The 12389-nt window shown below is 44.8% G+C and overlaps 1 protein-coding gene across 1 annotated transcript in view; it reads right to left on the bottom strand.

Annotated features, from left to right (window-relative positions):
- Positions 1–288: 288 nt before the first annotated feature.
- Positions 289–12389, bottom strand: part of GMDS (GDP-mannose 4,6-dehydratase) — a 655177-nt gene continuing 643076 nt past the window's right edge. Inside the window, exons 10-11 of the mRNA XM_060190785.1 lie at positions 932–1000; positions 289–705 (exon numbers count right to left, since the gene is read on the bottom strand). Of these exons, the coding sequence (XP_060046768.1) occupies positions 643–705; positions 932–1000 (132 nt within the window). The 3' untranslated portion in view covers positions 289–642. The remainder of the gene's footprint in view (positions 706–931; positions 1001–12389) is intronic.

Here is a 12389-nt window from a genome sequence, read left to right as displayed (position 1 = left end):
TCTAATTATATAGTCAGGAGAGACCCGTCCTAGGGTGGATGCCTCCCTTTTTGCAGGATCTGGGTAGATAACTGGTTGGATAGAGTGACAAACTGTCCCAGGGAAAGATGAGGAGGATCCTGAGCTGGGCCAGGAGGGGTTCAGGGGTTGGGGGATGAGAATTAGGCCAGCTGAAAGTCATTCACACCAATGCATAGTGTTTTTATCTGGTGGCCCTTATCGTTGATTTGAAAAACTCGTTCACATAAACTCGGTTAAAAAATAAAAATTCACGTGGACTCGGTGAACGCTCATTTATAGAAAGGCGATTTTTAATAAAAAAGGGAAAAACAATTTGAAAGCCTCACAATTCCGGTTGTCTAAAGACATCATTTCAAGTACAGAGAACCCGTGATTAAAACATCTTGTTGATTTCACAAAACCGTTAAGAGAAGGAAGGCCTCGACCAAAGAAAAGCGGCCCGGAGGTGCCAGTCCCGGCTGCTACAAAGCTCTGCGGCCCCAAATCCTGTGGGAGGGAACCGGGCGCAGAGGCGGCCAGGGTCGCTGGGATCCCTCCGGAATCCTGCGGCCCCTCCCAGGGTCACCCCTGTAGCCCGAAGTCAACCCATCCAGGCGGGGGCCACAGGCTGGAAGGGGGTGCTCAGGCGTTGGGGTTGTTCCTCATGAGCTCCACGTCGGCGTCCACCATCTCCCTTACCAGCTCCTGGGACCCAGACACGGGGGGGGGGGGGGTGAGGGTGTGCAGTGAGGGCGGAGTTTCTGCCACCCTGCGGGTGACACTCGCCACCCCGGGGTGACGGTCTTTCCTCCCCCTCCCCACCCCTAGCTCCGGCCTGTCCCTCCTCCTGCCCCTTCCTCCGGGCTCCATCTCGGGGCGCCCCCCACGCCGTCCCGCCCCGCTGCGGATCCACCGCGACAAGGACACTTACATCAAAAGCGACCCGGGGCTTCCAGTTGAGCTTCTGTTTCGCTTTGGTGCAGTCTCCTTGCAGAAAGTCCTGCGGGGCGGAGGGAGAGAGGCCGCGGGCATGAGTCGGGGTGGCGGGATCCCCAGCGGGCGGACCCCCTGCCCCAGCCCCCCGTTTCCTCCGGGCTCAGAAGGCTCCCGGCTCTTTCCTTGGGGCCTCGCTGGGAAGGCTCGGTCGTGGCACAGGCAGTGAGGACCCCGCCGCCTCGCGTCCCCCAGCGCCCCGGTCAGCCCCTCTTGGCCCTCCCCCCTCCTCCGGGTCCCGGGGCGCCCAGTGCTCCCCCGCCCCCGCTTATATACTTGAAGCTGTCAGGGACGCTACTGTGAGAGCTGTTTCGGATTACTGCGCTTCTCAGCAGGCAGAGAAGTGAGTAAATCATACGGCGCCCCCTCCCCGCTCCGTCCCCGCTTCTCCCCGCGGGGCTGCGGGGCTGCGGGGCTGCGGGACTGCGGGGCGGCTGGGCGGCTGGGCGGCTGGGCGGCTGCACCCATCACCGGGAGTCAGACGTGCGCGGCGCAGGAGCCCAGCCGGGACCCAGCCGAGCTGGGGGTCTGTGGACGTGCCCCCAGCTTTCTAACCCGGCCATGTTCACTCCGGGGCCCCGCAGCCTGGAGAACCTCTTCCCGGGCGGTGGCTTGGGGGTTTTCTGCCCCGCCGCCCCGCACTTGCACAGCCACGTAAAGCGAAACTGAAGCGTCACCAAGTCACTCTGACCCGGCTGTTCGCGGGCGGGCACTCAGCATCCCCTCGTCCCGCCACCCCACCCCCGCTACTCCGTTCCGAGGAAAAGCGGATTTCGACGCGGTGCATTCATCCCATCTCCCCACCCCCACGCTAATGAAGTGCTGGCGGCGGTGTGAAAATACTGCTCAGAAGTGCAAAATCCCCCAACCCCCAAGCCCAGCAGCTGCTTCTGCCACAATCAGTAGCCCGTTTCCCGGGGCCAGGAGTGCCTAGCAGCTCCACTGGAGGGTCAAGTCGTTTTTGAACCCCAAAGCCCTGTACCAGAGGCTGCGTCGTCCCAGTGCAGGAGTTTCTCAGCCCCTTGGCACGGCCTTGTTCAAATATACAAAAAGAGCTCAAGGACTCAGGTAGGGCTGCGGCTCCTCAGTACGTGCCCTGGGAGGGGACAGCAAACACTCCAGGCCTAAGGGACAGTTTTAATCCACCTTTGGGAATGGCTGGAAATTCTAAGGGGGAGGGGGAACGAATCCAATCCGATGCCTCAATTCTTCCCTATCCATTTCCCCCAATCGTGTTGGGGATACCAGTTGAGAAAACAGTTGTGTTTATAATTTCAAGACGATTTGTGAAAAGGAAGGGCTGGAAGGAGAAAATTAAAATATATATCTATGAAAAAATACTTTCAAATGGACCATTTTGAAGAGACAGATAAAGATATACAAAATGCATTTTGTCCAAAGGTACACAAGAATCCTCAAGTAGAAGCCCGTGAAAGCGACAGAAAATTGCCAGAGTCTAAACACCATCAGTGCCCGGCTGAGATGTTATTTTAGGTACTCGCTATATTACCGAACAACTCAAAGTCAGTCATAGTAGATAAAAATAACAGCTAATCACCCCGCCCCCACCCAAATATTGGTGTGTTTGTGTATGGGAGGGGATCTGTTAATTACTGGTGGAAAATTACTCAGGGACAGAGCAGGCCCCTCAAGCTTGAACTTCAACTGCTCAGCCTTCCAAACTAAAGGCTATCTGGATGCTACTGCTGAATAGGTCTGTTCTGTGCGCTTGAAACTGAACAGGGAGCATTCAACAACTCCCATATTCTATCATCCATCATTACTTTTGAGGCTTAAGTACATCAAACTCCCCAAGGTTCTGCCTTTCACAATACAGTAAAGTATGGATTTCCTCTCCAGAGTGTTAATAATAGTAAAACAAGTGATTTCTGCTGGCCCTGAAAGTCCATATATAGAGTCTTCTTTGCACATACAGGATGCAAAACTTAATCACTAGCAATTTCACAGTGTTACATGGAGCTGGACATAAAAATGGAAAAACAAATCCATTTATTTCTCTTCCCTCTCCTTGAGTAAACTTGCATACACTTCCACAACACCTCTATTTTACTGTAAGAGTCATACAAAGATATTCTTTCTTCCCCATAGGGAGCTGTGAAATGTGGCCTCAAGAGGCCACCCTGTCCTCCTTCAAACCTATAGCAGTTATACAGCTTGAAGAAACATGGTTATTGTTTAATCCAATCACACTTGCTGTAAATCAACCAGCTCTGCATAGGATGCAATTCACGGCTTTGAGTTTATAGTCAGCAAAACCCTCAAACCCAGTTTGGCCTCAAATGATCTCAGTAGGCTTGGGAAAGGGAGCTTTGTATTGTAATTATGTTTCCTGTATTTTTCTACAAGTAGCTCATAATATGAAAACAACATGGGAGCTACAATTAAGAAGAAAGAAAAACGGCTTTCAAAAACTTAGAAACAGACATTGCTACCCTATGCCATGAAAGTATTTCATTGAAACAAGAGCCGTGCCCAGTTAAACTTCCCAATTTAGTTCTGAGCCCAACTCCTACATTCCAGTCTAGCAGTTTACTTGAAACTTCTGCCAAGACTCTGTCTCCCTGAAATTTAATTAGACCAAGAGACCTTGTGAAGGAAAAGGACAAGGTTCCATCAAAACAAAACAACACTCTTTACACTGGCTGCTATTGAGCTTACACCCAGACTAGACCATGTATGTATGTACTTGGGCACCAATTATTGTTTAGAGGAGGAAGAAGGAAAGCCCAGCTTATTTCAACTTAACTCCTTACTTCATACTTCTTCCTGCTGTAGCCTTCAGACAGAAGATATAGGAAAAGGTTTGTGACAGAAAGCTTGCTCTGGGGGATGGGCCAGTGGCATAGAGAAGACCCAGCATGGATGAGTGTGTACATAGTTCAGGAATGCCTGCAAGGGCACAAAGAGGCTAATCTAAGGACTGCTTTCACCAGTCTGGAGAGAGACTGTGGAAGATATTCTCACCAGGACACTGAGAGAGGTTGGAGAGAAAGCATAAAGATTATGCAAAAAGACTCTCATGCCTGACTGAGGCTCTGAGGTCTCAGGTTCAATCCCCAGCACTACCATAAACCAAAGCTGAGCAATGTTCTGGTGTCTCTCCTCTCCCATCATTCCTCCTTCTCTTGTTATCTTTCACTAAAATAAAACACACTCGCTATACGTATACACAAAACAAACAAGATAACAAAATAAAACAAAAACAAGGATGTTGTCCTTGGGAACTACTTCTCACTGGACTGCAGGGAACAGTTGGGAGAGGAGCAGATAGAAAAATAAGGCTATAGGGAGTCGGGCAGTAGCGCAGCGGGTTAAGCACATATAGTGCAAAGCATAAGGACTGTCCTAAGGATCCCCAGGCTCCCCACCTGCAGGGGAGTCACTTCATAAGCAATGAAGCAGGTCTGCAGGTGTCTATCTTTCTCTCCCCCTCTCTGTCTTCCCCTCCTCTCTCATTTTCTCTCTGTCCTATCCAACGATGATGACAACAATAATAACTACAACAATAAAACAAGGGCAACAAAAGGGAATCAATCAATCAATCAATCAATCAATATTATAAAAAAGAAAAAGAAGGCCATAGTACAGCTCCTTTCCACCAGGGAACAGTTAGCTGTTACAAATGAGAGACAAGCATGAGTTGATTCAGGGGGCCAGACAGCGGTGCTCCAGCTTAAGTCAAGCCCCTCTTCCCCACCTACAGGGGAAAAACTTCACGAGTGGTGAAGCAGGGCTCCAAGTGTCTCTCTGTCTCTTTCCCACTCTATCTTTCCCCTCTCAATTTTTCTCTGTCTCTGTTCAATAATATATAAGTAAATAAAAATATTTTAAATAAAAGAATGAGTTGATTCATTTTATTCACTTTTCTCCATTTAGTTCCTTTTTTAAAAAAAGTTATTTATTTATGTATGTATGTATTTATATAAGAGAGGGAGAGAGCCTTACTCAAGCATGTACAATGCTGGGGACTGAACTCAGTATCTCATGTTTGAGAATCCCAACACTTTATCTACTGTGCCACCCCCCCCCAGGGTCATCAGTTCCTTCTTTATTGATAGGTGTAAAGCTATTGCAAGACAACTGGGCAAAGCTGAATTAAAGTGATGATTTTATTTACAGTTTTCAAAACAGACTTTTGCACTGGGTGGTCTGGAGTTTTTAAATGGAGAAAATAAAGTACTGAGAAAAATTTAAAGCATTTCTATGTGAATATGACATTTCCTGAACTCTGGCTTCTGGTGTCTTCACCATTTCCATTGCTATTCCTTAGGTGAGCTATACAGTTTCAACATGTGATTTATTCTTGTCAAATTCAATTAGACCTAGCTGAGCATTTTACATAAGCAAAACAGCATGAGCAAAGAGAAAAGCATGTATTTCCAGACACCTAGAGCACCCTTCATTTTTCTTGGGCTTCCTGACTACCAATTGACTCATCTGATCTCTTGAGGAGTTGTCCTCTGGCTGCACTGTGCAGGCATAAGCCTTCAAGGCCCAAGGCCAACATACAGAGTTGCAAACACAAATATAAGAGTGCATGTTTTGCTGCAACAATTTTTCAGGCATTCCTGGCTTCTTGTTCTTGTTATAGTGCATAGATAAAGGGCCAGACCAAACCCTGCAAAAGTCATTAAGTCGAATCCCAAGCCCACAGTAGTTAACATGAAATCCAGAAAAGTCGAGACCATGGCTGTGCCATTATCTTCTACTTTAACTATAGCTCCTTCTCCGGTCTCCAGGGGGACCTTTTCATCTCCATCAAGATAACAACACATCTTTAAATTATACTGGTTAGTTTTCTTTCCTTCTTCCCACCTTATTTTATTTTGATCATGATTTAATACATGAAATTCCTTTGATACCCACTCGCTTTCTCAAAATCATCATGGGGAGTGCTATTACATAGATCATATCACATAGATTAGCTTTTAAAAGTCACAGCCTGACTTCTTTTTTCTCTCTATCATTGAGGTTGCACTGGGAGAATTACTTGGGTACTTATTTCAAATTATGTGTTAGATACCATGTTTCCTCAACAGGTCTGCTTGTTAGGTTTGCAAAGGACACCTGTGCAGTTGGAGAAACACTTGAAGAATGTGAGGTCTTTTGGAAGGATGTTGTTAAATTTCTAATGTACATAGTGGGGGAAAAAAAACTAGCTCTTCAGTGCTATAAACAAAAAGAAGAAATACAGACAGAGGAAATAATGAGAATTATGTCTGAAAACAGCCAAGTTAAATACTTTTAAAATATTTATTTATTCCCTTTTGTTGCCCTTGTTGTTTTATTATTGTAGTTATTATTGTCGTTATTGATGTTGTCATTCTTGCATAGGACAAAGAGAAATGGAGAGAGGAGGGGAAGACAGAGAGGGAGAAAGATAGACACCTGCAGTCCTGCTTCACCACTTGTGAAGCGATTCCCCTGCAGATGGGGAGCCTGGGGCTTGAACAGGGGTCCTTACGCAGGTCTTGCCCTTTGTGCCACCTGTGCTTAACCTGCTGCACTACCACCTGGCTCCTGCAAGTTAAATACTTTTAAGAATTTAAGATAGGGCTAACAAAATAGCTCACATGGATAGTACATTTGCTTTGTTGTGTGTGTGGCCCAAGTCTCAGCCTGGCATATGAGGGGGCTTCTGTGCTGTGCTATCTTTTCCTTTCTGTGAATATCACTGTCTTAGCTTTTTTTTTTTTTTTGTAGTTATTATTGTTGTTATTGATGTCGTTGTTGTTGGATAGGACAGAGAGAAATGGAGAGAGGAGGGGAAGACAGAGAGGGGTGAGAAAGACAGACAGCTGCAGACCTGCTTCTCCGCTTGTGAAGCGACTCCCCTGCAGGTGGGGAGCCTGCGGTTCCAACTGGGATACTTATGAGGGTCCTTGTGCTTTGCGCCATGTGCGCTTAACCCACTGCGCTACTGTCCAACTCCCTGCCTGTCTCTTTCTATCTGAAGAAGTCACCCTCAACTGGTAAAGCCCAGTGGTGACAACAAAGCAAATAAATAACTTAAGATGGAGTGATGAGAGGTGCTCAATCTTCATTTATTTCCTTAAAAATGCCAAAATTGAGGAATTTTTCAGGTTCTCAGGGAATAAAAGAAGAATGTTAACAGGGTTGATTCTTGATCTAACATTATGTTTGAAAGTTCTTGGGGGAAGGTTTCATTTTAGAAAGAACTGCTAAGAAAAGAAAAAGATACAGCAAACTTCAGTAAAATGGGAAAAATTTTCAAGTCTCACAGAAGAGCCCAGGGAAGATTCAAGAAATACAGATGAGTGTTAGGCAGAATGGGGAAAAAGGAAAGAAAGAAAGAAAGAAAGAAAGAAAGAAAGAAAGAGAAGGAAGAAATCTGAGAGTTTTCATAGAAAATCTGCAGCAGAGTATGTCTCTGATGGGGAGTTTCACCTTTTATATGCTCAGAAATACATCCTCTGATTGAATCCTTCCAGAAGAGGGAGAGAATCTCAGGCAATAAGGAAAGTCGTGGCTTATAGAAAGTGATGAACATTCCACACCTCCCCCCCCCCTTTTACTGCTGTATATCAGCACAAATTGAGGTTGAAACCAGGGCTCTCCTTTAATGACAAGAGGTGATAAGAGACAAGGAGAAAACAGCAGGCTGTCTAGTCTGCTCAGGAAGCTGGACTCAGTGGGACTGTCCATCAGCAGTGGCTGACAGACTGCTTTCACGGTCCCAACAATGCTCGGTCACAACCTCAGGGAAATTGAGTCAGTCAGCACTGGCTCTGACGAGAGCACTGACAGCAGAGATAAAGTGGCAAATAGAGCAAAACAGAGCGAGCAGCCCCTGCTTCTGCTCTGCCCTGAGTCATCCAGCAGATGTAGGGAGGCACTAGGCACACATACCCTGACTGAAATTTTGGCTTGCCCTCTCACTGTTGTTGCTGCTGGTGGCTTTACACACGAGTTTCCATAGTTAAGACTAAAGGTATAGGAAGTTGGGCAGTAGCGACTAGGATTAAGAGCACTTAGTGCAAAGCAAGGACTGGGGGAAGGATCCCAGTTCGAGCCCCCAGCTCCCTATCTGCAAGGTAGTTGCTTCACAGGTGGTGAAGCAGGTCTGCAGGTGTCTATCTTTCTCTCCCCCTCTTTCTTCCTCTCCTCTCTCCATTTCTCTCTGTCCTATCCAACAACAATGACATCAATAATAACTACAACAATACAACAACAAGGGCAACAAAAGGGAATAAATAAATGAATATTAAAAAAAAAAAAAGACTGAAGGTGTACTGTCCTGACGCCTCAATGATGTCTTGGGGGGCAGGGTGTACTATGTGTTTTATAGAAAGATTTTTTTGCCTATTATTTCTGTCTTTATGCTAACCACATTAAAAAATACAAGTGAAAATGTAAAAGAGTGAAAAGGCAGGGGTCTGTTGGCGGCGTGCCCTGCTGAATGCTCACTTTGATTTAACTAGGCTGGGGTTTTAATACCACATGATTAACCGTCATTCTTCCCTTTTACTATGTGTAAGGACCATGGTTCAAGCACCTGGTCCCCATGGGTTGGGGGGTGTTGTTACATGAGCAATGAAGCAGTGCTGTAGGTGCCTCTCTCCCTTTCTCTCTATCTCCCTGCCCTCTTTCAATTTCTCTCTATCCTATCAAATGAAAGGAAGGAAGGAAGGAAGAAAGGAAGGAAGGAAGGAAGGAAGGAAAAAAGGAAAAAAGGAAGGAAAGAAAGAAGGTAGAAAAATAGGAAGGGAAAAAAATTGCCCAGAGATAAGAGGAAAAAAAAGGAAGGACATTCAGAAGTAGCAATAAGTGTAGATGTGACTTAGAAAGGAAGATAATGCAGGACCATAGAAAAAAATGGGCAAATGTATATAAATAAAGACAGATAGTTACAGAAATAATAGTAAAGTCTTATCTGTGACCTTGAGAGAACTACTACAATTTCCCAATGGAGGGAATGGGAACGCAGAAATCCGTGGTAGGAACAGTGCAGAATTATGCCCCTATTATGTCAAAATTTGTATATCAACATTAAGTGACTAATAAAATAAAAAAATACAATGAGGTAACGCCTCATACCCGTTAGTATTACTATTGAATAACAAGTAGTGGGAAGGATGTGAAAAAATTTGAAGCTAGGCATTGCTGGGTATGATAAATGGTGTAGCCACTCTGGAAAAGAATATGGAAATTCCTCAAAAAATTAAATTAATATATGACCGAGCATTCTACTTATGAATATATACAAAAGAATTGAAAATGGCTGGAAGATAGCATAACAATTATGGGGGAAAAAAAAACCATGCCTGAGGCTCTGAAGTCCCAGATTCAATCCTCAGTACCAGCATAAACTAGAATTAAGCAGTGCTCTTGTCTCTCTCTGTCTCCCTCTTTTTATCTTTCTCTCTGTAACTCTCTCATTAAAAAATGAACAAAATATTTTTAAATAGAAGAGAAGCATTGAAAATGGTATCTCAGCTGCCTGGATCAGTGCAGTTTCCAGCTGAGAGATGGTGGTTGCCACAGAGCCATACAGAGATTTAATGCAGTCCCTATAAAGGTCCTACCAAATTTCTTCAGAAGAGCAGAAACACAAACTGTTGGAGAGGCCATGGAGGAGGAGGGGAGGATTCTCCAACACTGCTGATGGGGAAGTAAGTTGGTCCAATCTCTATGGAAAAGTGTCTGAAGATTCATTAGAACTCAAGAAATGGACCTACTTTATGACCCAGCAATCCCTCTCCTAGGGATTTACACAGGATAAACAAAATACCTGTCCCAAAAACCTATGCACACCAATGTTCATAGCAGTACTGTGTGCAATAACTCAGTCCAGATGTCCAATGACAAATGGCTAAGGAAGTTGTGGTACATATATGCAACGGAGTACTAAGCAGCTGTTAAGAAATGAGATCTACTCTTTTGTAATATCCTTGGTCATGTTGAATGAGGCAAGCCAGAAGGAGAAAGAGCAATACCAAATGATCTCATTTATAGGTGGAACTTAAGAACAAAGGACTGTAAGGCAAAAACAGACGGTGAAACTTGGACGGGGAGTGGCGCATTGCACCAAAGCAAAGGACTATGGAGAAGTGGTGTAAGGGACTGGATGAAGTGACACTGGGATCCTGTTGTGTCTTCTCCACACAAGGGGAGATGAGAGGTCGTGCCTGTGTGTTAAGACTATACTGTAAACCATTAACCCTCAAATAAAATAAAGAAAATGGCATCTCAAAGCGCTGTTTGTATACCTATACGCATAGCACCTTTGTTCACAAGAGCCAAAAGGCAGAAGCAAACCAGTATGAATGGATAAACAAAATGTGGTATTGGTGTGTCTCTGTCTGTATGTGTAAAGATATATGTGTATATAGATATAACATATGAAAAGGATGTCTCTATGTTTGCTACAGTATAAATATCATTTGTTCATTTCTCCCTTCAGAAAGGAATACTTCTTTTGTAAAACCAACCTAGGCTGTATTTACAAGTGGACACATAAGGGTGGTAGTGTTCTCATTTATTTTCCAAGAAAGCCCTACCATTTTAGGGCCACTTTTTCATTTGTAGCTGAGAACTATATGTAAATGGATATCCTTGATTCCCTTTGTTTAGGAACTCTTATAGATGCTTGAACCGTAAAGCTTACCAACTGAAAATAAATGGTCCTTGACTGGCAAGATAGTTCACTCAAATAGTATACCTGCTTTGCCATGCACATCACCCAACTGCTGAGGGAAGCTGTGATGTTTTTTTCCTCTCCCTGTGTCTCTCTCAGTCTCTATCTCTTTATCTGAAAAAAAAAAAATGGCCCAAAGAAGTAAAGCCCCAACAAGGACAAAATAATTGAAAATAAGTGGTTCCCAATCCAGGGAAAAAAAGGGGGATCATTAGAAGGAACCACAAGATCTATAGGATCTATAGGTGGTGGTGCACCTGGTTGAGCGCATGTGTTACAATGTGCAAGGACCCAGGTTTGAACCCCCAGACTCCACCTGCAGAGGGAATGCTTTGCAAGTGATGAAGCAGTGCTGCAGGTGTCTGTCTCCCTCCCTATCTTCCCCTTTCCCTCTCGATTTCTGGCTGTCTCTATCCAATAAATAAAAAGATTAAAGAAAAAATTTTAAAAGTCTTTTTAAAAATATTTATTTCCTTTTTGTTGCCTTTGTTGTTTTTATTGTTGTAGTTATTGTTGTTATTGATGTCATTGTTGTTGGATAGGACAGAGAGAAATAGAGAGAGGAGGGGAGGGGGGGAGAGAGAGACAGCTGTAGACCTGCTTCACTGGCTGTGAAGCAACTCCCCTGCAGGTGGGGAGCCAGGGGCTTGAACTGGGATCCTCAGGCTGGTCCTTGCCCTTTGTGCTGGGTGCGCTTAACCCGCTGCGCCTGACTCCCTAAAAAGTCTATTAAAAAGAGAGGGAGAGAGAAAGATAGACACCTGCAAACCTGCTTTACCGTTCATGAAGCGTCTCCGCTGCAGGTGGGGAGCAGGGGCTCGAACCATGTCCTTGTGCACTTTGTACTATATGTGCTTAACCTGGTGCTCCACTGCCTGGCCCCCCATTTGTTTTCTCTAAGAAAGAATGTGAAAAAGTGAAAAAAAATCTATATGTAAAATTAACTGTTTACCCCGTCAACCTTACCCAGTGCCCATATATTTTATATTTAGCACAAGAGCTGGGGTCAAACAGATTCTATCAGTCCAAGTTTGCAGTCTATGATCACAGCTGGGAACATTCTAGGTGTACTTAGCATAAAAAGTGAAATGGCAGTTAGGCAAAAAGGACTCTCTCGAAGGCACACAGACAATGTAATTATGAATAAATAAAGGACTTAAAAATAAAGGACTTAAAAACATTAGTTCTCCTTTCAATGGACTTTTAAAAACATTCTGGAGACAGTCCTTTCATGCAGACACAGTTGAGGCATGTAGAGACAAGAACAATGGTGGATTGTGGATTCTCCTTCATGAAATGGACACACAGCATTTGTGCCACACCCAAGCCTAACTTCTTTTTCTTGTCAGCAACTTGGAGGCTTACCAGGGCACCTTGCTCAGTAGAGGAGCCAGGCGCCCTTGGAATAGAGTCTTAGGACACTCCAGCCACTGGAACCATCTAGTCTTGTGACCTTTGGGGTCTGTCCTGTTCAATCAGGCACTGGTCTGAGTGGGCTGAACACATGGAAGCTTTTCTTACAGGTGGTGCTTGCTAGCTTTCAGGAACTGTCTACTTACTTGTAAGGAGCTGTTTAACAGGTGGTTTGAAATAATATAAGCAAACACTTGAGGGGATGTAGTCTTAGATCACAGACACTGAAGAGGTACCATGCTTTTCTGTACCTGTTGAGTTAATGCTTTTGGTTAGCTTTATTTCTGATCCCTGGTGTTTATAG

The sequence above is a fragment of the Erinaceus europaeus genome, chromosome 4 (assembly GCF_950295315.1).
Source record: "Erinaceus europaeus chromosome 4, mEriEur2.1, whole genome shotgun sequence".
NCBI classification, from domain to species: Eukaryota; Metazoa; Chordata; class Mammalia; order Eulipotyphla; family Erinaceidae; genus Erinaceus; species Erinaceus europaeus.
This window is presented reverse-complemented; position numbering and strand designations above follow the sequence as displayed.